Genomic DNA, 26008 nt, shown 5'->3' with positions numbered 1-26008 from the left:
GAGAAAATATTAGAGACTGGAAAGAGACTATTTGCAAATCAGTTGGATCCTTGCTTTTGAAGTACATCATGACCCATATGTTATAAAAACTGCTAACAGTTGTGAATGTGATGGCTGACCTTTAAAAAAAATTGCTTTGGGATTGTAAAAAAATAAATAAAACTACTAAAATGCTAAAGTGTTTTAGTTTGTTAAAGCAACATGGCTTTTTTTTTTTTTTCAAGATAGATAATCTGGATAGCTGCAAAGTTTACTAACAGTATCACTGTAATAAAAGATTGACAATGAAAACCACAGGCTTCTTTCCCCCTTCAAATAAAATATGCTTTTTAATAAAAATAGTAATAATCACTAAATCCCAATTTTTTTATTAAGATATACTGAGAAATATACTAATTTGACCTTCTTTCTCTTTAAGTTTCAAAGTCACAGGGAAAGAAAACATATTAATTAATTTACCAAAAATTTGATACTCTTTAAGTTTTTTAAAATAGTCCTAGTTAAAGAATACTTCATGCAGTGAAACTTGTCCTTATTTCTACTGACAAACGTGATTTAGGACTTGAACTTTGCCATACAAAATGTGAAGACAGAAAAAAAAAAAAAGAAAACTTTACAAAAGGATTTATAAATCATGCTATTTGGGAGCCCAATAAAAACTTTTTAGAATTTCCCTTAGAAAATTAGCACGTTTCTGGGAACTGGAGGTGTTCCAGGTATTATTTCTGCCTTCCAACTTCCTGAGATACTGTATTTCTAAACTGTGACGCCCGAGACTACTGCAGTAATATTGACTGTCCCAGGCCTGGAAATCTAAGCTGCATCCCCAGTTCCCACAGCTGAGACCGAGGCACGCTGAAAATGCCCGACAGCTCTCAGCCCACACATCCAGTAACAACTGGTTCCTTCCTCTTCCTGTGGAAGAGAAACATCCTCTGAGATGAGAAGAAATGCACCCTGAGGAATGCAAGAACAGCAGTGAGCTTTTCACACAGGAAATTACTATGGTAGCTCCCTGAAAAGTGCTTGTCTCCTGGACTGTCAGCCCATAATGAGCTTCCTGCTGACCTAGAGGATGGTTTACTATGGAGCTAAATGCCATTTGTGGGGCTGTCGGAGTTTCACGGAAAATAGCGAACTTAGCTTTCAGCTGTTCTGTACATGTATACCCATCTGGTTTTGAGTTATTTGGTGCTGCAGAGATAGTAAAGCTATTGGCTTTGCTCCTTTATTTTGCCACTTGACAGTTAATTATTATTTGGTGAAAGTAGTCAGCAAGTCTGCTAACACATATTTTTCAGTCAGTTCTTCCTGCTTTACGCTGTCAAACTATGTAAAATATATTAGGGCTTCTAAAGATTTAGAACCTCACCATCTCAGTGAACTGGCTATTAAGGCCAGTGCTGGTCCTGGCCTAGTCTTTCCGTGTCTTTCAATTTCTTTGCATTTACTTTCTGAGATTGTCAGGCCACACAATCATACATACTGAAACATAAATAAAATTGTTGCTTTCAGTCAACCAACCAACCAACCAACCAACCCATCACTTAAATGTCAAATTGACTTCAATTGACTTTTACAATGGAAGTTTTTTTTTAGTATAATTTGATTTTCTATTTTTTGTCTTAATTCCTAGAGTATTTTGTTTTTCTTTTACTCAGGATAATGATGGCCACTACAAAGCTCATATTTTATATCATATGTACTTTTTAACCTACTTTCCAAAGCACTGCAAAATTTTGGTGGGCCTTAGTATTTATGGTGGCAAAATTCTCATACTTTTAATGTATCTATTTGGATTATTTTTCTGAAGCACATAGAGCTGTTTGTTTTAAGTTGAAGGGGAGATGGAGAAGGAATGCCAGGCATTTCCTTTTCCTTTTCAGAATGTCTTTTTAATGAACATTCCTCTTTTCTCCTTGTGAACAAACCATCTCAGCTCTCAGCAAGGGACCTCTGGAGTGTCTAGTTTCTAATAATCCAATCTCTTGCCTTTGTTCCCCAATTCTAGGGAGCTAGTTTCATACATTTAATATCTCTGCTAACCTCAGAGCTCCCTTTTAGCATTTACAGACTTAGAAATCTGTTTAACCAGTTCCCTATATTAAATTCTCTCTGTTAAAATAATGGCTGTACTTTCTGTTTTTCTGCTGAACCCTGAGTGATACATAGTAAATCATCCTAAAGAAATGATAATATATACAAACAAAGATTTCTATTCAAGGATGCCTATTCCAACATTGTTTGTAATAACAACATCAACATGACAAAAACCTTTAAAGGTTTTCTATTTATTTTTAATTATTTAAAATGATAAAAGCCTTAAAACAGCTTAATAAGCAAAAGATGTTATCAAGTTTATTTCATTTTTTAGTGACTTGTGAGTTTTGACATGTTCATGATTACTGTTTATTTGTATTTCTGAAGATTGCATATTTGTGTGTTTTGCCCATTCTCCTATTGTTCATTTTTAAATTGATCCTTAGGTAATTTTAGTTAAGAAGATTGACCTCGGGCAGGGCGCAGTGGCTCACGCCTCTAATCCCAACCCTTTGGGAAGCCGAGGCAGGCAAATCACAAGATCAGGAGTCTGAGACCAGCCTGGCCAAGATGGTGAAACCCTGTCTCTACTAAAAATATAAAAGTTAGCTGGGCATGGTGGTGGCTGCCTGCAATCCCAGCTACTTGGGAGACTAAGGCAGGAGAATTGCTTGAACCCTAGAGAGAGAGGTTGCAGTGAGCCAAAATCGTGCCACTTGCACTCCAGCCCAGGTGTCAGTGCAAGACTCCATCTCAAAAAAAAGAAAATTAAAAAAAGAAGATTGACCTCTTGCCACGTGCTACAAATATGTTTTCCTTTTTCCTCATTTCTCCTTGAATTTAGTTTCTGATATTTGATAGGTTTAGCTGCATTACCTTTTTGAAAACTATTTTTTGTTGTTTGGATTCTATGCAAAGAAATTCCCTCATCAATCCCCAAACATCTTAGCTACTCTTCTTGAGGTTTTATTTTTAATGATAAAACCTTAAAATCCAGATGTATTAATTTAGTTATGAGGTACAGATTTATAGTTAAAAAGTATCCTCAATTTGTATTGTTTCACTGATTTGAATAACCTTCTTTAAACATTAAATTCATGTGAACTTGTGTCTCTTTGGAGACTTTCTCTTCTGTCTTATTGATCTGTTCTTGATCTATTTGTTCTTGGTCCATTATCATCTGTTTGCTCTTGATCCATTATCATACCTTTTTAATTATTGTAGATTTAGAATATTTCTTTATTATATAATGCACAGTTTTTTCCTTCAAAACTTTCCTGGGTCTTCTTGCCTATTACTTATCCATATGAATTTTAAAATTATTCTGTCTGTTTCAAAAAACCATGCCATTGGAATGTTGATTACCATTGCACTAGATTTATAAAATAATTTGAGAATTGCCAACTTGCCAATTTGAGTTGCTTATCTGGGAATGTAGTATTATATTCAGGGAATTTTTCCTCCTTTTTTCTTTCATTTATTTATTGTTTAATTGGCAGATAAAATTGTATGTATTTCTTATGTATAACATGATGTTTTAAAGTATATATACATGTGGAATGGTTAAATGTAACTAATTTACAAATGTGTTACCTCAGTGTTTCAGTAAATCAATTCAGGAGCACTCTCATTTACATGCCTGTGGTTCCCATAAAAATAGCCACCATTTTTCACATGCTACTAAACATTTTACCTCATTACTAAGCATGCATGTAGATTCTTGCATTCTGTAAATTAGCCTTAAAGGGGTTAGGTAACTTCCCCAAAGATACACAGCCAGGAAATGATGGGGGCAAGCAAGGCTCTGATTGAACTAACCTCAGAGGACAGTCTGAACACCAGCAGCAACCTGCCTTCCAGATGTTTAGACACACAGACTACAGGCCTTACCACTTTGAATCCTGGTTTTAGATTCCTTGTGGTCAGTATGATTTAACTTAAGTAAATATTTTTCACCATTGTGTAGTAGCCAAGGAGACCTAATGCATATCTCTGGTTGCAGGGGAAAAAAATGGAAAGTACTGAAGACCTCCAGTTTGGGAGCGGGTGGAGAAATAGGCCCTTGAGTCAACCAATGCTTGTAAGTAACTGGTTGTGAAGGCTACTTTGGGAATTTAGGCATTGCCTATTCCTACTTGCCAAGTGCATAAATCCTTGGCACACACCACACTTCAGCACACACAAGTCCTTAACTTAGTGTTAGAATGCTCATCAGGAAGAATTGTGTTTAAGACACACTTGTCTCTTACTGTTTATCCAGAAGGTGTGCCATATGGCGTTCTCATCATAGGTTGTTCAAGCGTAATTGTGTGGATATAGCTTCCTGATACGAATAATTATTTGATCTGTCATGTCTTTAAATCTCTTTCATAATGATGTAATGGCTTTACCTCCCTTGGCAGGGCTTTGTTACTATTCTCTGACTGCTCTCCCCAGGTTCTCACTTCTGCCCTGTCACTAATTTTTAGTTTTTGTCTGTTTGTTGAAAAAGGATGTTCTCAGCAGTAAGAACTGTGTATGCAGAAATTTCCTTTGATGGTGTTTTTGCTGTTCTGTTGTGTGCAGGTATTATTTTATTTTGGAATAGATGAGAACATCAGTTTGTATCAAATTTGGTTAGGGTGATTTTTATAAAGTGAATTCTGTTTTTAATTGGCCTTTTGTTGCTGTCATTTGGTTGGCTGGTTGGGTTTTGTTTGTTTGTTTGTTTGTTTTTTAAAATGGAGACGAGGTCTTGCCATGTTGTCCAGGTTTGTCTCTAACTCCTGGGCTCAAGCCATCCTCCAGCTTCAGCCTCCCAAAGTACTGAGATTACAGGCATGAACCACCATGCCCATCCTGACTTTTATTTTTAAACACAGCTATGCTTTCCTGGTAAATATCCTCAGTTAGTCGGGTTGGAAATCTTGGGGGCAAGGCTCAGAAGAAAGCCCAAGTCTGTGATACAAACTGTGTGACTGTGTGCAGAATCCAGGCCATGTCTTCCAGTTTCTCTCTCTCTCTCACTCTTAATGTTCCTCAGGTCATGCGTTATCTATAGTTCCAGGAGGTCCAGTAGCTCCATGTTCAGGGCTCCTCAGACTCAGTTTGCCTCTCTTGGATTGACTATATCATAGAGCTGTATATGTTGTAGTATTAACACCTTGTCCCCAGAGGTAGAATTTTCAAAGGAATTTTGCTATTTACTTGGACACTTCTGCTTGAAGCTTCAGGTTCAGAAAAGCCCTACTTGGTCCATTCTCTAAGGTTGATAATATATAAAATAAATTTATTTTAAATGACATCTAACATCAGGTAAAGTACCATGCTGAGTAAATATTATTCTTAATTCAGAACTATGCATTTTGGGGATAGCAATTTAATAAAGTTTCAAGATGATAAATATTTAAAATAATTCCTTATTGTAAATAGAACTGGAAATGCATCATTAAGCCGAAGCAAACACAATTGTATGCTTTGGAAAATCAGTTGAAATTTGAATAATTTGACTAAGAAATATGCTCTCTCGGATTTGTACTTTTTTAGAAAATTTTGAGTACTTTTTGTACAGTTCTGTACACAGTAAAATTACTGAAAAAATTCAAGATATGTACACTATTTTAGAAATTATTTTGTTCTTTCCTTTTCTAGAAATCACTTATATATTTCAGTGTTCTATGAAATATGTAATATAATAAACATATGGCTGTCTTACATTTTGGGCACTGTGTATCAAAGGATCACATGAGAAACTTCAACCATGTCATATTATTTTTAAGTTACCATTTTTTCAATTGAATATATTGATAAGTTTACCAAATAGTTAGAATTGAGAAAAATAATTTTGATTTTAAGGATAAACTACTGCTTACCTTAAATGTATTGAAAACTTTTGATTTAGAGAGCAGCAGTTTTCTCTAAGACATTATATTGTTAATATTTAGTTAAGTGTTAAGATCTATTCATTTATCCTACAAAGTGCTATGACTATTTTTATGTATTTATTCATCAAGGAAAACGTTAATCACGGGGTTTATATCCCCAACTATGAGTATGTTTGTGAATATGTTTTGTTTATTTTTAGTTTTTGCCTTGGCACCCTTTCCAGGCAGTTCTCCTGGCAACAGTGGCATTGCTTCTGCCTGTCATATGTTTTTTGCAATTGAGCTCTTCCATTATGTTTCCCTACTACAACCTATTTCATGCACATGTTTTGGCTGTTTCATCCAGCAATTAATTTATATAATCTTTCCTATAGATTGTTAGTCAAAATGTTTTTCTTTTTTTATTATTATCATTACACTTTAAGTTCTAGGGTACCTGTGTACAACATACAGATTTGTTACATGTGTATATGTGTGCCATGTTGGTGTGCTGCACCCATTAACTCATCATTTACATTAGATATATCTCCTAATGCTATCCCTCCCCCTTCCCCCCATCCCACGACAGGCCCCAGTGTGTGATGTTCCCCACTCTGTGTTCAAGTGTTCTCATTGTTCAATTCCCACCTATGAGTGAGAACATACAGTGTTTGGTTTTCTGTCCTTGTGATAGCTTGCTGAGAATGATGGTTTCCAGCTTCATCCATGTCCCTACAAAGGACATGAACTCATCCTCTTTTATGGCTGCATAGTACTCCATGGTGTATATGTGCCACATTTTCTTAATCCAGTCTGTCATTGATGGACATTTGGGTTGGTTCCAAGTCTTTGCTATTGTGAATAGTGCTACAATAAACATATGTGTGCATGTGTCTTTATAGCAGCATGATTTATAATCCTTTGGGTATATACCCAGTAGTGGGATGGTTGGTCAAATGGTATTTCTGGTTCTAGATCCTTGAGGAATCGCCACACTGTCTTCCACAATGGTTGAGCTAGTTTACAGTCCCACCAACAGTGTAAAAGTGTTCCTGTTTCTCCACATCCTCTCCAGCACCTGTTGTTTCCTGACTTTTTAATGATCGCCATTCTAACTGGTGTAAGATGGTATCTCATTGTGGTTTTGATTTGCATTTCTCTGATGGCCAGTGATGATGGGCATTTTTTTCATGTGTCTGTTGGCTGCATAAATGTCTTCTTTTGAGAAGTGTCTGTTCATATCCTTTGCCCACTTTTTGATGCGATTGTTTGATTTTTTTCTTGTAAATTTGTTTCTTTGTAGATTATGTATATTAGCCCTTTGTCAGATGGGTAGATTGTAAAAATTTTCTCCCATTCTGTAGGTTGCCTGTTCACTCTGATGGTAGTTTCTTTTGCTGTGCAGAAGTTCTTTAGTTTAATTAGATCCAACTTGTCAATTTTGGCTTTTGTTGCTATTGCTTTTGGTGTTTTAGTCATGAAGTCCTTGCCCATGCCTATGTCCTGAATGGTATTGCCTAGGCTTTCTTCTAGGGTTTTTATGGTTTTAGGTCTAACATTTAAGTCTTTAATCCATCTTGAAATAATTTTTGTATAAGATATAAAGAAGAGATCCAGTTTCAGCTTTCTACATATGACTAGCCAGTTTTCCCAGCACCATGTATTAAATAGGGAGTCCTTTCCCCATTTCTTTTTTTTGTCAGATTTGTCAAAGATCAGATGGTTGTAGATGTGTGTTATTATTTTTGAGAGCTCTGTTCTGTTCCATTGGTCTATATCTCCGTTTTGGTACCAGGACCATGCTGTTTTGGTTACTGTAGCCTTGTAGTATAGTTTGAAGTCAGGTAGCATGATGCCTCCAGCTTTGTTATTTTGGCTTAAGATTGCCTTGGCAACGTGGGCTCTTTTTTGGCTCAATATGAACTTTAAGGTAGTTTTTTCCAATTCTGTGAAGAAAGCCATTGGTAGCTTGATGGGGATGGCATTGAATCTATAAATTACCTTGGGCAGTATGGCCATTTTCACAACATTGATTCTTCCTATCCATGAGCATGAAATGTTCTTCCATTTGTATGTGTCCTCTTTTATTTCGTTGAGCAGTGGTTTGTACTTCTCCTTGAAGAAGTCCTTCACATCCCTTGTAAGTTGTATTCCTAGGTATTTTATTCTCTTTGAAGCAATTGTGAATGGGAATTCATCCATGATTTGGCTCTCTGTTTGTCTGTTATTGGTGTATAGGAATGCTTGTGATTTTTGCACATTGATTTTGTATCATGAGACTTTGCTGAAGCTGCTTCTCAGCTTAAGGAGATTTGGGGCTGAGATGATGGGGTTTTCTAAATATACAATCATGTCATCTGCAAACAGGGACAATTTGACTTCCTCTTTTCCTAACTGAATACCCTTTATTTCTTTCTCCTGCCTGATTGCGCTGGCCAGAACTTCCAACACTATGTTGAATAGGAGTGGTGAGAGAGGGCATCCCTGTCTTGTGCCAGTTTTCAAAGGGAATGCTTCCAGTTTTTGCCCATTCAGTATGATACTGGCTGTGCGTTGGTCATAAATAGCTCTTATTATTTTGAGATACGTCCCATCAATACCTAGTTTATTGAGAGTTTTTAGCCTGAAGGGCTGTTGAATGTTGTCAAAGGCCTTTTCTGCATCTATTGAGATAATCATGTGGTTTTTGTCTTTGGTTCTGTTTATATGCTGAATTACGTTTATTGATTTGCGTATGTTGAACCAGCCTTGCATCCCAGGGATGAAACCTACTTGATCACAGTGGATAAGCTTTTTGATGTGCTGCTGGATTCAGTTTGCCAGTATTTTATTGAGGATTCTTGCATCGATGCTGCTCAGGGAGATTGGTCTAAAATTCTTCTTTTTTTGTTGTGTCTGCCAGGTTTGGTATCAAAATTATGCTGGCCTTATAAAATGAGTTAGGGAGGATTCCCTCATTTTCTATTCATTGGAATAGTTTCAGAAGAAATGGTACCAGCTCCTCTTTGTAACCCAGGTGGAATTCAGCTGTGAATCCATCTGGTCCTGGACTTTTTTGGTTGGTAGGCTCTTAATTATTGCAAGTTCAGAGCCTCAAGTTCAGGGATTCAACTTCTTCCTGGTTTAGTCTTGGGAGGGTGTATGTGTCAAGGAATTTATCCATTTCTTCTAGATTTTCTAGTTTATTTGCATAGAGGTGTTTATATTATTCTCTGATGGTAGTTTGTATTTCTGTGGGATCAGTGGTGATATCCCCTTTGTTATTTTTTATTGTGTCTATTTGATTCTTCTCTCTTTTCTTCTTTATTAGTGTTGCTAGTGGTCAATCAGTTTTGTTGAGCTTTTCAAAAAACCAGCTCCTGGATTCATTGATTTTTTGAAGGGTTTTTTGTGTCTCTATCTCCTTCAGTTCTGCTCTGATCTTAGTTATTTCTTGCCTTCTGCTCGCTTTTGAATGTGTTTGCTCTTGCTTCTCTAGTTCTTTTAATTGTGATATTAGGGTATCAGTTTTAGATCTTTCCTGCTTTCTCTTGTGGGCATTTAGTGCTATAAATTTCCCTCTACACACTGCTTTAAATGTGTCCAAGAGATTCTGGTATGCTGTGTCTTTGTTCTCATTGGTTTCAGAGAACATCTTTATTTCTGCCTTCATTTTGTTATGTACCCAGTAGTCATTCAGGAGCAGGTTGTTCAGTTTCCATGTAGTTGAGCGGTTTTGAGTGAGTTTCTTAATCCTGAGTTCTAGTTTGATTGCACTGTGATCTGAGAGATAATTTGTGATAATTTCTGTTCTTTTACATTTGCTTTACTTCCAACTACGTGGTCAATTTCGGAACAAGTGCGATGTGGTGCTGAGAAGAATGTATATTCTGTTGATTTGGAGTGGAGAGTTCTGTAGATCTCTATTAGGTCTGCTTGGTGCAGAGCTGAGTTCAATTCCTGGATATCCTAGTTAACTTTCTGTCTCACTGATCTGTCTGATGTTGACAGTGAGGTGTTAAAATCTCACATTATTGGCCGGGCGTGGTGGCTCAAGCCTGTAATCCCAGCACTTTGGGAGGCCGAGGCGTGTGGATCACGAGGTCAGGAGATCGAGACCCTCCTGGCTAACACGGTGAAACCCCGTCTCTACTAAAAATACAAAAAACTAGCCGGGCGAGGTGGCGGGCGCCTGTAGTCCCAGCTACTCGGAGGCTGAGGCGGGAGAATGGCGGGAACCCGGGAGGTGAAGCTTGCAGTGAGCCGAGATCACGCCAGTGCACTCCAGCCTGGGCGACAGAGCGAGACTCCTCCTCAAAAAAAAAAAAAAAAAAAAAAAAAATCTCACATTATTATTGTGTGGGAGTCTAAGTCTCTTTGTAGCTTTCTAAGGACTTGCTTTATGTATATGGGTGCTGCTGTATTGGGTGTATATATATTTAGGATAGTTAGCTCTTGTTGTTGAATTGATCCCTTTACCACTATGTAATGGCCTTCTTTGTCTCTTTTGATCTGTGTTGGTTTAAAGTCTGTTTTATCAGAGACTAGGATTGCAACCCCTGCTTTTTTTTTTTTGTTTTGTTTCCCATTTGCTTGGTAGATCTCCCTCCATCCCTTTATTTTGAGCCTATGTGTGTCTCTGCACGTGAGATGGGTCTCCTGAATACAGCACACTGATGGGTCTTGACTCTTTATCCAATTTGCCGGTCTGTGTCTTTTAATTGGAGCATTTAGCCCATTTACATTTAAGGTTAATATTGTTATGTGTGAATTTCATCCTGTCATTATGATGTTAGCTGGTTATTTTGCTCGTTAGTTGCTGCAGTTTCTTCCTAGCATCGATGGTCTTTACAATTTGGCATGTTTTTGCAGTGGCTGGTACCAGTTATTCCTTTCCATGTTTAGTGCTTCCTTCAGGAGCTCTTGTAAGGCAGGCCTTGTGGTGACGAAATCTCCCAGCATTTGCTTGTCTGTAAACGATTTTATTTCTCCTTCACTTATGAAATTTAGTTTGGCTGGATATGAAATTCTGGATTGAAAATTCCTTTCTTTAAGAATGTTGAATATTGGCCCCCACTTTCTTCTGGCTTGTAGAGTTTCTGCCGAGAGATCCACTGTTAGTCTGATGGGCTTCCCTTTGTGGGTAACCCAACCTTTCTCTCTGGCTGCTCTTAACATTTTTTCCTTCATTTCAACTTTGGTGAATCTGACAATTATGTGTCTTGGAGTTGGTCTTCTCAAGGAGTATCTTTGTGGCATTCTCTGTATTTCCTGAATTCGAATGTTGGCCTGCCTTGCTAGGTTGGGGAAGTTTTCCTGGATAATATCCTGGAGAGTGTTTTCCAACTTGGTTCCATTCTCCCCATCACTTTCAGGTACACCAGTCAGACGTAGATTTGGTCTTTTCACATAGTCCCATATTTCTTGGAGGCTTTGTTCATTTCTTTTTGCTCTTTTTTCTCTAAACTTCTCTTCTTGCTTAATTTCATTCATTTGATCATCAATCACTGATACCCTTTCTTCCACTTGATCGAATCAGCTACTGAAGCTTGTGTGTGCATCACGTTTTCGTGCCATGGTTTTCAGCTCCATCAGGTCATTTAAGGTCTTCCCTATGCTGTTTATTCTAGTTGGCCATTCGTCTAATGTTTTTTTAAGGTTTTTAGCTTCTTTACGATGGGTTTGAATGCCCTCCTTTAGCTCAGAGAAGTTTGTTATTACTGATCGTCTGAAGCCTTCTTCTCTCAACTCATCAAAGTCATTCTCTGTCCAGCTTTTTTCCGTTGCTGGTGAGGAGCTGCATTACTTTGGAGGAGAAGAGGCGCTCTGATTTTTACAATTTTCAGTTTTTCTGCTCTGGTTTCTCCCCATCTTTGTGGTTTTATCTACCTTTGGTCTTTGATGATGGTGATGTATAGATAGGGTTTTGGTGTGGATGTCCTTTCTGTTTGTCAGTTTTCCTTCTAACAGTCAGGACCCTCAGCTGCAGGTCTGTTGGAGTTTGCTAGAGGTCCACTCCAAACCCTGTTTGCCTGGGTATCACCAGTGGAGGCTGCAGAACAGCAAATACTGTAGAATGGCAAATGTTGCTCCCTGATCCTTCCTCTGGAAGCTTCATCTCAGAGGGGCACCTGGCTGTATGAGGTGTCAGACAGCCACCAGTTGGGAGGTGCCTCCCAGTTAGGCTACTTGGGGGTCAGGGACCCACTTGAGGGGGCAGTCTGTCCATTCTCAGATCTCAAACTCTGTGCTGGGACAACCACTACTCTTTTCAAAGCTGTCAGACAGGGATGTCTGCAGAAGTTTCTGCTGCCTTTTGTTCAACTACGTCCTGCCCCCAGAGGTGGAGTCTACAGAGGCAGGCAGGCCTCCTTGAGCTGTGGTGGGCTCCACCCTGTTCGAGCTTCCCAGTCGCTTTGTTTACCTACTCAAGCCTCAGCAATGGCAGCCTCGCTGCTGCCTTGCAGTTTGATCTCAGACTGCTGTGCTAGCAGTGAGCAAGGCTTTGTGGGCGTGGGACCCTCCGAGCCAGGCACAGGATATAATCTCCTGTTGTGCCATTTGCTAAGACCATTGGAAAAGCGCAGTATTAGGGTGGGAGTATCCCAATTTTCCAGGTACCACCTGTCACAGCTTCCCTTGGCTAGGAAAGGGAATTCCCCAACCGCTTGTGCTTCCTGGGTAAGGTGATGCCCCGCCCTGCTTTGGCTCATACTCCGTGGGCTACACCCACTGTCTGACAGGCCCCAGTGAGATGAACCCGGTACCTCAGTTGGCAATGCAGAAATCACCCGTCTTCTGTGTTACTCACGCTGGGTGCTCTAGACTGGAGCTATTCCTATTTGGCCATCTTGGAACCTACTCTCCTCTAATTTTGTATTTTTAGTAGACATTGGGTTTCTTCATATTGATCAGGCTGAAAATGTTTTTCCTGAGTAGGAGAAATGAATTTTAAGAGAATTTAAGCTGTTTTTTTCTGAATGGGAAAAAAATGAGAATATACTAAAAATTTGACTCTTTTCTTCCTGCCTTCATCCTTCCCCAAGCCATTCCTCACACCAAGGTAGCATATTTGGAGCTGACCATAGTAACTAGGATTCCCCTGTTTTCCTCAACCTTTTATGTACCTGGCACAGGAGAATCTGGTATAGTGGTAGATATGTGAAAACTGGGGTCAAATAGCTTGTTAGAGTGGAAAGCCCAGTACATGTGGAATCAATTACTCTTCTGTCCATATCTCTGCAGACCCCAAATGAGTGGCAGAAACAGAAAATTTTTTGGTGTACTAACCAAAGACTGAGCTGGATTTCCATGGGAGCTGAATTTAGGGTAGTGCATCTTGTGGTGTTAGCATCATGAAAGGAAATGACTCAGCTTAAGTCAGATTCAATGGACATTGTTCATTCATTTCACAAAAATGAACATGTCAGACACTAGGTAGGAGCTGGGGATGGGAAATGCATGTGGGTTATAACAGTAAGCAAAAATTGTGAACGTATGAATGTTAGTATAGTGAAAGTATGAATTGAAGGCAGTAATGTGTGGGATCAGAGAGAGTTTTCCTGGAAAAGGTATTTGAGCTGAGATCTAAAACCTTGCTACTCAAGGCCGGGCATGGTGGCTTACACCTGTAATCCCAGCACTTTGCGAGGCTGAGGCAGGTGGATCACCTGAGGTCAGGAGTTTAAGACCAGCCTGGCCAAATCGCAAAACACCATCTCTACTAAAAATACAAAAAATTAGCCAGGCGTGGTTGCACACTAATCCCAGCTACTCAGGAGACTGAGGCAGGAGAATCACTTGAACCCGGGAGGCAGAGTTGCAGTGAGCCAAGATCATGCCACTTCACTTCAGCCTGGGCAATAGAGTGAGACTCTGTCTCAAAAAATAAATAAATAAAACAAAATAAAATAAAAGTTTGCTACTCAAAATAAGATTCATGGACATTTTGCTTGAGCATCACCTAAGAGTTTAGTAGAAATTCAGATTCGCAGGTCCCACCCCAGACCTACTGAATCAGACCCTGCATTTTAGTAAGATCCCCAGGTGATTTGTGTGTGCATTAAAGTTTGAGAAGTGCTGATCTAAAGCCTCAACAGGATTTGAAGTGAAAGGGTTGGGAGACGTGGAATGTTCTAGGCAGAGGACAGAATATATACAAAGGCTGTGTCTGTGGGGGAGCTTGTGTTACTTTAGGACCTGTAAAAAGTCTGGGGCCCAGAGATGGAGTGGGGCACAGTGTTATGTGAGCCAAGCTTAGAGAGGGTCATAGGAATCAGGCATGTAGGCCTTTTCATGATTTTGCACTTTGTAGCTTGAAAACAAGCTTCCTGCCAGCTGAATAGACACATGGAAACCAGTTAAAAGAAAAAGTCAATAGTCCAAACAAAAACTGAAGGTAGCTGGGATTAGGATCATCTTAGTGGAAATCAAGAGAATGGAATTCGTTTGAGAGATATGTAAGCAGGGGTAAGAAGGGGGTTAGCAAAGATAATCCCTGGGTTTTTAGCTTGTACAATTACATGCCATTCATTGAAGTAGGGGATTTCCTAAGGGGACCAAATTTGCGATTTCAAGTTCCAATTTGGACATACTGAGTTTGATGTTCTTTTGAAACATCCAGGAGTATCTATCAGACGTACAATTGTGTACACATATCTGTGCTGCAGCTTAAAGGAAAGGTCTAGAGTGGAAACAAGAATGAGTGAGTATTCTGCATGTATGTGGTAATTGAAGCGGCAACCATAGATACCATTGCCTGAGTAGAAAGTATAGAATCAGAAGAGGGTTTGGGACTATTCCCTGAGGAATTTTAATAAAATGATCTGATGAAAGAGTCGCCTGCAAAGAAGGCAGAAAAGGACTAGTAGGTAACAGGGAAGCCGAAGAGTGTGGTGTCATGGCAGCCAAGGAAGGAGGATAGTTTCAAGAGGACAATAGAGTCAGCATTGTCGAAAGTCCAGAGAAAGTTTGAAAAATGTTTGATAATTTGGTGGAGATTACTGGTAACCTTTTGAAGAGCTTTTTTGATGGAGAAATATAGATGCGAACCAGTATGAAGGGAGTAGAAAAGTGAGTAGAGGGAAGGGTGAGAAAAGGAGTCAGCTATAATAGATTTTTTAAATCTCTTTTTTGTTTTTTTCTTTTGAGATGATTTCTCACTCTTTCGCCCAGGCTGGAGTACGGTGGCACGATCTCGGCTCACTGCAACCTCTGCCTCCCAGGTTCAGGCAAGCAATTCTCCTGCCTCAGCCTCTGGAGTAGCTGGAACTGCAGGCCACACCAACACTCCTGGCTAATTTTTGTATTTTTAGTAGAGATGGGGTTTCACCATGTTGGCCAGACTGGTCTCAAACTCCTGACCTCAGGTGATCCACCCACCACAGCCTCCCAAAGTGCTGGGATTATAGGCGTGAGCCACCGCACCCGGCCAATTTTTAAAATCTTATTTAGTAAATTTATTGAGTACCTGTTATATACCAAGCAATGAGAATGTACAAATGAAAGAGCAAGTGCAATAATAATGATATGGGCCTAAATTGCTATGGGAGTAATTAGTGGAGTGTTTAAATAAAGAAACTGTATGGTGGGGGGAGGGGGGGTGTCAAACATGTACTTGGAGAATTTGAGTGGAAGACAGAAAAGTTACAGATACAGCTTCCCGAAAGTGAGTGATACTTGAGCTGATTCTGTAAAACTTTGCCTGATAATAAGAGGATTGAGGACAGAGCTCAGAAAGTACAAAAGCAAGAAGCTCTGAGAGGGGAGTGAATTCAGGAAACTAGACATTTCAGGTTTGCCTCAGCATTGTGTGAGGTTGAGGGACAGCAAGAGATGAGACAAGAGAGAGAAGATGAGGATGAATTGTGAACTCAAATGTGTTTTGAAGGTTTTTGGAGGTATTTGGATTCTTCCTGACCACTGGGGGAACCAGTGAAGGATTTTTAGCCAGGAGAGTGACAAAAGCAAATTTGGATTTCAGAACAGTTACTCTGGAGATGTGAAAAAGGAGGGGTTAGGGGGAGGTAAAACTAGAGGCATGGAAGATTAGGAGGCAGTTGCAGTAGTAATCCAGACATGAGGTGACAACTGTCTGATCTAGTGCAGTAGCATAGGGGATGAAGAAGAGCAGACTGGCTCATGAGGTATTGAAGAGAAAGAGTCAATAAGTTCTGTTTACTGACTGTACATGGGAGAAGAGGGAAGAGTCAAGAATGTCTCGCCAATTTTTGGCTGCTGGCTAGATAATGGCACTGTTTATTAGGACAGGAAGAGACAGGGCTTGGGTGTAGAATATCCAGTACAGAAACCTAGATTTGAGAATCTTGACTTGATTGATTAGGACACTTGGTCCCACAGGGTGACCCCTAAACTGTTGCTCCATAGTATGTGATAGTGATAATGATGAAGAGATGATCTGCATTAATTGCACCTCATTTATCAAGAGGAATCATTAAAAGCTTATTTGGTTTTTTGGTTTTGGGTTTGTTTGTTTGTTTGTTTGTTTGTTTGTTTCTTGAGATTGAGTCTTGCTCCATCACCCAGGCTGGAATACAGTGGAACGATCTCGGCTCACTGCAACCACTGCCTCCCAGGTTCAAGCGATTCTCCTGCCTCAGCCTCCCAAATACCTGGGACTACAGGCATGTGCCACCAAGCCCAGCTAATTTTTGTATTTTTAGTAAAGATGGGGTTTTGCAGTGTTGGCCAGGCTGGTCTCGAACTCCTGACCTGAGGTGATCCACCTATCTTGGCCTCCCAAAGTGCTGGGATTTCAGGCATGAGCCATTGTGCCCAGCAAAGAATGCTTATGTGAATCATGCTGGTTATTTGGTAAATTCTGAGACTGAAATTTGAAATGGATAAAGCCCATCATGTTTAATGGCTATGAAACATAACAGGTTTTGTTTAGTATAAAGTATGTCATAATGTTAGTGATATGCTTTAGTGGTGTCATGACTTCCTCTTTAAAAACTTCCTGCGGTCGTACACGGTGTCTCACGCCTTTAATCTCAGCACTTTAGGAGGCCAAGGTGGGCGGATCACAAGGTCAAGAGATTGAGACCATCCTGGCCAACATGGTGAAACCCCGCCTCTACTAAAAATAGAAAGATTAGCCGGGCGAGGTGGCGGGCACCTGTAGTCCCAGCTACTCAGGAGGCTGAGGCAGGAGAATCACTTGAACCCGGGAGACGGAGGTTGTGGTGAGCCAAGATCACGCCACTACACTCTAGCCTGGTGACAGAGTGAGACTCTGTCTCAAAAAAAAAAAAAAACAAAAAACTTCCTGCTTACTCATCTGTGTGTATGTTCATATACATACACGCATATGTGTGTTTGAGAAAAGATATATTATCATAATTCTTCATCATTCTGTTATAAAGTAAAAGAATCTAGCTCATATTCTCTTTGACTTATGGCATCTATGAAAAGTATTTTTGAATTTTATGGTTAAATTTGAATGTTATTTTTGGTGGGCTATTTTTCCCCATGGTAATTACAGGGAAAAAATATTTCTATATAAACGTAGCCATTGTTTTTATTATCTTTGGTTTCTGAGTTTCTTCCACCAGCAAAACAAGAAAGGAGGAAAACACCTACATGATTTTACACATGAAAATATATGGAGGAAATATATTTAAACTGCATCGTGTTATCGTAGAATCTTATTTTTTGCTATTTATAATGAAGGATTTGATACTCTACTCATAAGCAATTTAAGAATGCTGTTGTGGCTGGGCATGGTGGCTCACACCTATAGTCCCAGCACTTTGGGAGGCCAAGGCGGGTGGATCACCTGAGGTCAGGAGTTTCAGACCAGCCTAACCAATATGGTGAAACCCCGTCTTTACTGAAAATACAAAAATTAGCCAGGTGTGGTGGCGTGCACCTGTATTCCCAGCTACTCAGGAGGCTGAGACAAGAGAATTGCTTGAACCCAGGAGGCGGAGGTTGCAGTGAGCCAAGATGGCACCACTGTACTCCAGCCTGGGCAACAAAGTGAGACTCCATCTCAGAAAAAAAAAAAAAAAAAAAAAAAGAATGCCATTCTTCCTGGAGATTTTTATGCCATAGTATTTCAACTGTATCCAGTTATATAATCTTTATCATAGGGTTAAATATTTTTGATTAATTTCATAGATCTAATTGATGTTAGATTGGCTTCCTATATTATTGTTGGGAAATCATTTTTCATCCAGTAAAACAATGGAACTAGATTTTTAAAATAGATGATAGATCTTTGTCTGCTAAGTTTAAAAAATATATATTAAATACATTTTTCACTCAGCTGCCTGAAAATGAAAATCTTTTATCCCTTTTAAAACTACATCTGAAAATATCTTATTTTTTTTCTTTGGGGTTTGTTGAACAGTGTGAAAGATAACTACAGATCTTTTCTCCATTCATTTAGCATGCTGTATAACAGATTCTTGTTGAATTTGATATGGAACAGATAATGAGGATGGATCCCTTACTCTGAATGCCCTTCGAAGTGTAATGGCACAGTTCACAAAAGAAGTAATGGCTACTTGTTTTCCCTTTTGAGTTTGCAGGAAATTTTATGCAGGAAGTTGGTGTTATGTTCATTTGGAGTATTAGGAATATCATGCACTTGTAGGCTTTTTAGTTTAATATTAGAAGAGAGAGCACTAATTCTCCATCACTACCTGTTACTCATTTTGTCCCCTACTCCCAGATAATTTTGGTTAGTATTTTTATCATTAATTAAGATATCTCTGGTGCAGTGCACTTTTAGATCAGCATACAGCATTAGAAAGTAGATCCTCCTTTGAGGAATTGATGGTTTGTGTTTTCTTAATCATATAATAAGTGAAACATAGAAGGAAATTTTTGTACAGATTCCATTTGTCCTAGCTGTATACTACCCATTAGTGACTTCGAAATTAATAGGTTTCTCTAGAGATTAGAACAAAGATTAAAGACAAAGGCAGACAGTAGACTTGTAGCCTCAGCTGTCTTTTCTAAGGTGACTGAATTAATCATTTAGATATTTCAATTGATAGCTACATGGTATATTTTTCAAGTCTTCTGATACAAATGCAATTTCCAATTAGGTCTCAAGAAGAAAAAGCAAAGTCCTCTATAAAATCTTATCCCCAAAGCTGAAGGCTCTTTCTTTGAGAAAAAGATGTATGTTTTCTCCTGAGGCACAAACAAGTCTTAACTCAGCAAATGTAGTTTGGAGGACAAAATTTCACATGACATTTTTTGATTATATCCTAGTCATACTTTTAAGTCAATCAGACTTGATCAAATGAGTATGTTCCTACAAGGATACATAATACACTGTTCAGAAGACAGAAAATTGTCATTTTTTCCTTCAAGATCAACAGCCTATGTTTTCAAGAATGTTAGGAATTGAAAATGAATTCTGTGTTGTGGTCCTGTGACAGCCCCATCTGGGTGAGTCTACAGTTCCTTTTTCTGTTTCCCGAATGGATCCATCCACTCCTTAGTCAACATTGGCTTTTGATCTTAAGAAACGAACCAAATTTAGAGCAGCACTCTGAGTCACTTCTGACAGGCAGCCATCCTCTTTGTCAAGATTCTCAGATGAACTCTGGGACTATCTGAGTCCTTTGTGCTGATGGCAAACTTAGTGTAAAGCCTCCCACTCTTTGGCTAACACTCTTCTAGTCCTCCCATTTTGGTAATTCGTCAGCCCCAGAAAGACCTCCATCCAACAAGCCTCCTGCTTTACACTGCCTACTCCCTGTGTCTGGGCCTGCTTTACCCAACTTACATTCTGTGGTCCATCATTACATCCATGGTCTTGTCCCTTTCTTCGTCTGTCGTCCTCACCTGGAAAAATGCCAACCTGGGTTAAATCTGTTTCTCTGGCTCCTGCACGCCTACACCCAAGGGGCTGGATTTCACTAGACAACCATCTTGGCTGGTCTCACCATAAATTTATTTACACAAAGCTCCATGGGCACTCAGCCACTGTCTATCCAGCCCATTTATCGAGTAGTTATCCCCTCACTCTCCTGTGTCATCAGTGCTCTCTTTATGCTTGCTCTTTCTATCAGCACACATTTGTGATATATTTCTCATCTTCATAAACGAAAACCTCATTTGGCCCCTCATCCCTTTCCAGCTCCTGTCTCATTGCTCTTCTCCCATTTATAGCAAAAGTTCTTCTTAAAAAAAAAAAAAAAAAAAAAAAGAGAGAGAGTTACTTAGATTCACTGTCTTTATTTCTTCACTTTGCATTCTTCTGAGTGCTATCCAATCAAGCATTCATCCCCACTCTTCCACTCATGTCAGGGTCCCAAGGACTCATCTCGGTCCACCCGTGTGTGGCACTTGATCCTGGTGATCACTTCTTCCTCCTGGAAGCTCTTTCCTCACTTGACTCCTGGGCAACTAGTCTTCAACCTCAAGGGCCACCAGTCACCTTTCCTGCTCCTGCCTTCTAAAGTCTCTGCAACTCTTCTCTCGTTTGGCTCCTTCTTAGTGATATAGACCCATGGATAAAAAGATGTATATGCCAGTAACTCTCAAATGTGTATTTCTAGACCCAGCCTCTCGACAGAAATCTAGAATCATATATTTCTAATTGTATTAATGACTGTTCCCCTTGAAAGTCTAATAGGCATCTCAAACATAACATGTCCAAAATTTATTTACCACTTCTTCATGAAAAATTGCATCAGCGTAGCTACATCATAACATAGCACCTTGCTCAGCTTTATTTTTCTTCCTAACCCTGTTGCCTAGCGTAACATCACATATCTACATGTGGTCCCCACCAGGGTATAACCACGATAGCAGGGCCTCTTGTTTATTCACTCCTTGAGGTAGGCAGAACAACTGTTCCTCAAAAATGTTTATGCCTTCATCCCCAGAATCTATGAAAATGTTTCCTTACATGGCAAAGGGGGTTTGCAAATGTGATTAGTTAAGCCTTTTTTTTTTTTTTTTAAGAGAGTCTCACTGTGTTGCCCAGGCTGGAAGTACAGTGGCTTGATCTCAGCTCACCACAACCTCCGCCTCCCAGGTTCAAGGGATTCTCCTGCCTCAGCCTCCTGAGTAGCTGGGACTATAGGCACATGCCACCATGCCTGGATAATTTCTTTTGTATTTTAGTAGAGACAGGGTTTCACCATGTTGCCCAGGCTGGTCTCAAACTCTTGAGCTCAGGCAATCCGCCCACCTCAGCCTCCCAAAGTGCTAGGATTACAGGCATGAGCCACCGTGCCCGGCCAAGTTAAGGCTCTTGAGATGGGGAGGTTATCCTGGATTATCTGGCCGGGCCCCATATAATCACAAGGGTCCTTATAGGGACAGAGGGATTAATGAGAATTAGAGAAGATGTAACAATGGAAACAGTTATTGGAGTGATGCAGCCATAGGCTAAGGAATGTGGACAGCCTCTAGAAACTGGAAAGGCAAGTAATGGATTCTCTCCTAGAGCCTTCAGAAGGAATGCAGCTTACTGACACCTTGTTTTTAGCCCCGTTAAACAAGATCCAAGCCCTTGTTTTGGACTTGCAATCTCCAATACTGTAAGATGATAGATCTATGTTGTTTTAAACCATTAAGTTTGTGGTCATTTGTTACATCAGCCGTAGGAAATGAACACAGTCCTGTATCTCTGGTACCTGGAATTTTACCTGGCACATAGGTGCTAAATAAAATAATTTTGCTTGAACAGATGGCATGTATTCATTATCTTAGATCCTATGTAGAGCTTATTGAAGTTTCCAATCCCTACTCTAAATTTTATCATTGAAAATAAACGATATATTCTTTCTTTGAAAAATAATATTTGCTTTTATTTTTGTCCAGGCGAAAGGCTTTTTGTTGTTGTTGTTATTCTAGTCTATTTCAGGCAGACGTTTTATACGTGTGTGTGTGTGTGTGTGTGTGTGTGTGTGTGTGTGTGTGTGGTGATTTAAAAATCTCAGAACATCAGGAATAAAAAGGACTTTAAAAGGCATTCAATTGAATTTCCTGATTTGATGTTTGTATATCTTTCACAATATCTCTGACAAATGACCTTCCCAAGTCTATTTTAGAACCTTCAATAATGGGAAACTCGCTTTGGCTTAGATACTTTTCTGCCTTTTATCTGTTTTGTTCTCTACTTACAGAATTAAACCCAAAGTAGAAACGTTAGTCGTAAATCAAAACTAACTATTTTAACCAACTGATTGAATGTATATCTAAAGTTCAAGTCACTAATTATCTTTACATGTGAAATGCCTACTTTTGCATTCACATTTGTCAGAAAAATCCTTATGTTGTTCAGCCAGAAGCTATCAAGTATGTCTTTAGGGGATAAAAATCTACCAGTGATTTGCAGTTGGATAATATATGCTTGCATTGCTCCCTCACTGTACCTCTGAGAAGGCATTTAAGATTGTAATTTTTAGCAGAAAATGGCATTAGTTTAACTTCGGGGGGTTATATTTCTCTCCACATACTATCAAATTACTAATATTTAATTTTTTGTGATTGGTTCAGCTGATGCAGGACAGTCAATTAAATTCAGTTCAACAAATGTGGAGCTTTGTCTGTGTCTCATGTGCTATGCCAAGCACCTGAGATGATAAAGTTGTTGACCCCACACAAGGGGTTCATAATCTAATGGGGAATACCGATATATAAACACAAATATCATAAGGAGTGAGAAATCCTCTACTGATGGCACGACGTCTTGTGGGAGTGAAATGGCACTAGTGATTAATTCTGACTCGCCAGCCCAGAGGGTGGGTGGTGGAAAGGGTGGTAGGAGAAGGAGAGAAAAGGAAAGGAGGAAGGGGAATAGATATAATATATGAACTTTCACATGTAGTTGAGCGCCGCAGTATCTTGAATGTTCGTTTGTTAATTATGTAAATAATAATAGTTTAGATGTGTGGACCATGGTTATGTTGTTGAATGGTTAATTTTCTAATAAAAAGGTGTTCGGCCATGCCAAAATTTTCAATTTTCATTGATGCATTAAATTCATCCTCAAAAATAAGTGACAAATGAAGATGTATGTGTTAAAAATAACCATGGTATTTAAAGAACCTGTTAAGAGTCATTTGTCCCCAGGATGTGATATGTTTTATATTCAGTTCTCAGGACTTTCATAGTTCTTTGCATCAGTCAGATCTGTATCTTTTACTCCATTTCATTTGTTCAGGTGAAAAGTGAACCCTTTTGACCTATACAGATAAGGATTTCTCAGCCCTTAGATTCACTCTTTGCCCTTGATGAGGATGCATTTCCCATCTTCGAGATGGCAACCATGGGGTTATCCAAAGAAGAACGTAAGGGTAGTGATTGCCCTGCCATCCTTTTTAATAAAGTACTTCCCCAGAGTATTGTAAGCTCCATGAAGGAGGAAACCATGTCTGTCTTGTTCTTTGCTGTAGCTCTAATGCCTACCATAGGAGGTCCTCATTTGTAGGATCAATCAATGATTGTATTACTATTGCTTCACTGTATCACACAGTGTTAGCAAAAGAAGTAAGAGGTGGGAAATGAGAGCATGATGTGATTTCTTCTTTTTATGAATTACCAAAGCATTTGTTTTTTCTGCAGTCTTACAATCATGTTTTTGCTTGTGTTTTGTCTGCTTGTTTATTTCATGCTCCTTCAGCAATGCCAGAGATGAGCCAGGCACTGTGGGGGATTTAGGCCCTGCCCGGTCTGAATTCTCTCATCACAACAGAGAATCCTTGAGAGCGGGCATCATACCATGTGTACATTTATCATTGTATGGTAGTATGTATAGATAGATGCTCAGTAAGTATTTATTCAAAACTGAATATTAGCACCTTTGAAATAGGAGAGTATCTCAATGTGCTGAGAGAAGCAGGTACTACAGACTCACTTGCTGGACTTCTATCAGCCAAGAATCTTAAACACCATGTTTTTCCCTTTGTACATGTTTAAAAAGAGTTTATGAATGAAATGTACTGAGCCTTCCCCACCCTGTGCATCTCACTCTTCTCCTATACAAACAGGATGTAAAGACAGGGTTGGTTGGTAGAAAGGAATCTGCTAATACCTAGGTTCCAATACCTTTGAGAGACAGAGAGAGATGTCAGTTGGCTAATGTTGTAGGATGGAGAGCTGGCACCCTTTTTTCTCTCTGCCCATATGTGTTTCCCTTTTTTCTTTCATTTCCATATGTGATATGATAGTAATGTATTTTTTGCTGGTCCCAAACAAGAAAACCTATTGGAGGTCTTTTGTTGCTTGGATTGTCTATGGTCTTAAATCATCTTTGCCAATTTTCCTATTGTCCTTTCTATACTAACGACCTTGACTGCAAACCTCCAGAGTTCAGTGACTGATTTGTTAATTAGATTGGGGCCTTTTTCCAAGAAGGGCTGAAGCTCTTATTACAATATGATTAATAATATTTGTGGCCATGTATATACATACTTAGGTATGTTCTGATGCATATTTTTTCCAAAAAGCCATCTTGGTTATAGATAATTTGGTTTCCATCTGTGAGAGCAGTAATAAAATCTGTATACAGTTGGGCACAGTGGCTCACGCCTGTAATCCCAGCACTTTGGGAGGCCGAGACGGGCAGATCACGAGGTCAGGACATCGAGACCATCCTGGCTAACATGGTGAAACCCCGTCTCTACTAAAAATACAAAAAATTAGCTGGAGGTGATGGCGGGCACCTGTAGTCCCAGCTACTCGGGAGGCTGAGGCTGGAGAATGGTGTGAACCCGGGAGGCAGAGCTTGCAGTGAGCTGAGATCGCGCCATTGCATTCCAGCCTGGACAACAGAACGAGACTCAAAAAAAAAAAAATCTGTATACAAGTGGTTAACATTTTCAAAAATATTCAAGCTTCTGCTAAGTACTCGAAATGATCCAAGGGATACAGTGATGAGAAGAGTAAACATAGTAATCTAGTGAGGGAGACAGACAATAGACAAACAGCAAATATATAAATACAAATTCTGGGCAGTTATGGAGGAAAGCATCAGGATGCCATGCTAGAGAATGAAAGGTCCGGCTTCAGCAGGGTGGTCAGGGCAGGGACTACATTTCTGAAGATGTGACAGTTTAGCTGAAATTTGGAGGTCAAGAAAGATGCAGTCATGCTAGGATGGCAGAGAAAGCCATTGCAGGCAGAGCAGAAGCAATGTTTTTTGTTTGTTTGTTTGTTTTTTAAAACCTGTCCTTTGAGCAGAAACTATTTGTTTGGGTGTGAGGATGGTTGTGGAGCATGGACATCCATATTTTGTCCCCAGTGAGTGAGGTCTAGGATCAGGAATGCAGACTATGATCATGAGTCCAGATTTCTTAGAGAATCCTTTGTATTTCCATACTCACCTCTACAGTGCTCCCATTTTAGTCCTTGTGATCAGCTCAGTAGCTGCAGACCCATGTAGATAAGTGCTGTATGTTGTCTTCCTAGTTCCTTTAGCTCAGAGCATAAATAGGTGGTTGGTCCATAGATGCTTCTAAGTATGACTGGGTAGCATTAAAAATCCTTTTAACTTGTTCTTTCAGGATCTGTGATTGTTAGGAGCCTTTCTTCTGGATGTTTTCAGTACAGTTTTAGCTTTTCTCTGTCATATGGAGTTGAGTAATTCAAAGTGATACTAATAGGATCATTTTGAGGATGTGGTTTGTTTGTTTTTTTGTTTGTTTGTTTGTTTGTTTTTGTGTGGTTTTTTTTTTTTTTTTTTGAGACGGAGTCTCACTCTGTAGCCCGGGCTGGAGTACAGTGGCCGGATCTCAGCTCACTGCAAGCTCCGCCTCCCGGGTTTACGCCATTCTCCTGCCTCAGCCTCCCGAGTAGCTGGGACTACAGGCGCCCGCCACCTCGCCCGGCTAGATTTTTGTATTTTTTAGTAGAGACGGGGTTTCACCATGTTAGCCAGGATGGTCTCGATCTCCTGACCTCGTGATCCGCCCGTCTCGGCCTCCCAAAGTGCTGGGATTACAGGCTTGAGCCACCGCGCCCGGCCTTGTTTGTTTGTTTTTTAAAGAGATAGAGTTTCTCACTCTGTAGCCCAGGCTGGAGTGCAGTGGTTCCATCATAGCTCACTGCAGCCTCAAACTCCTGGGGTCAAGTTGTTCTCCTGACTCAGCCTCCTGAGTAGCTAGAACTACAGGCACACACTAGCATGCCTGTCTAAGTTTTTTAATTTTTGT

At 39.7% G+C, this 26008-nt stretch overlaps 1 protein-coding gene and 1 long non-coding RNA gene across 14 annotated transcripts in view; one reads left to right on the top strand and one right to left on the bottom strand.

Annotated features, from left to right (window-relative positions):
• Positions 1-26008, top strand: part of LOC104662548 (POC1 centriolar protein homolog B) — a 138298-nt gene that overhangs the window by 69061 nt on the left and 43229 nt on the right. For 8 of the 13 annotated variants that reach the window (XM_030939773.1, XM_010363579.2, XM_010363575.2 and 5 more), the window contains one exon: positions 4043-4120. The exons of the other annotated variants lie outside the window; for them this stretch is intronic. In XM_030939773.1, the coding sequence (XP_030795633.1) occupies positions 4043-4120 (78 nt within the window). The remainder of the gene's footprint in view (positions 1-4042; positions 4121-26008) is intronic. 13 annotated transcript variants of the gene reach the window in all.
• On the bottom strand, positions 859-25237 carry LOC115900068. The gene is made up of 4 exons (XR_004059740.1): positions 25181-25237; positions 12629-12792; positions 1373-1485; positions 859-957 (listed from the first exon to the last, which is right to left on the bottom strand). It is a non-coding gene; the product is annotated as an uncharacterized LOC115900068 (long non-coding RNA).

The sequence above is a fragment of the Rhinopithecus roxellana genome, chromosome 10 (genome assembly GCF_007565055.1).
Source record: "Rhinopithecus roxellana isolate Shanxi Qingling chromosome 10, ASM756505v1, whole genome shotgun sequence".
Taxonomy (NCBI): Eukaryota; Metazoa; Chordata; class Mammalia; order Primates; family Cercopithecidae; genus Rhinopithecus; species Rhinopithecus roxellana.
Note: the sequence above shows the minus strand (reverse complement) of the source record. Positions and strands in the feature narration are given on the sequence as shown.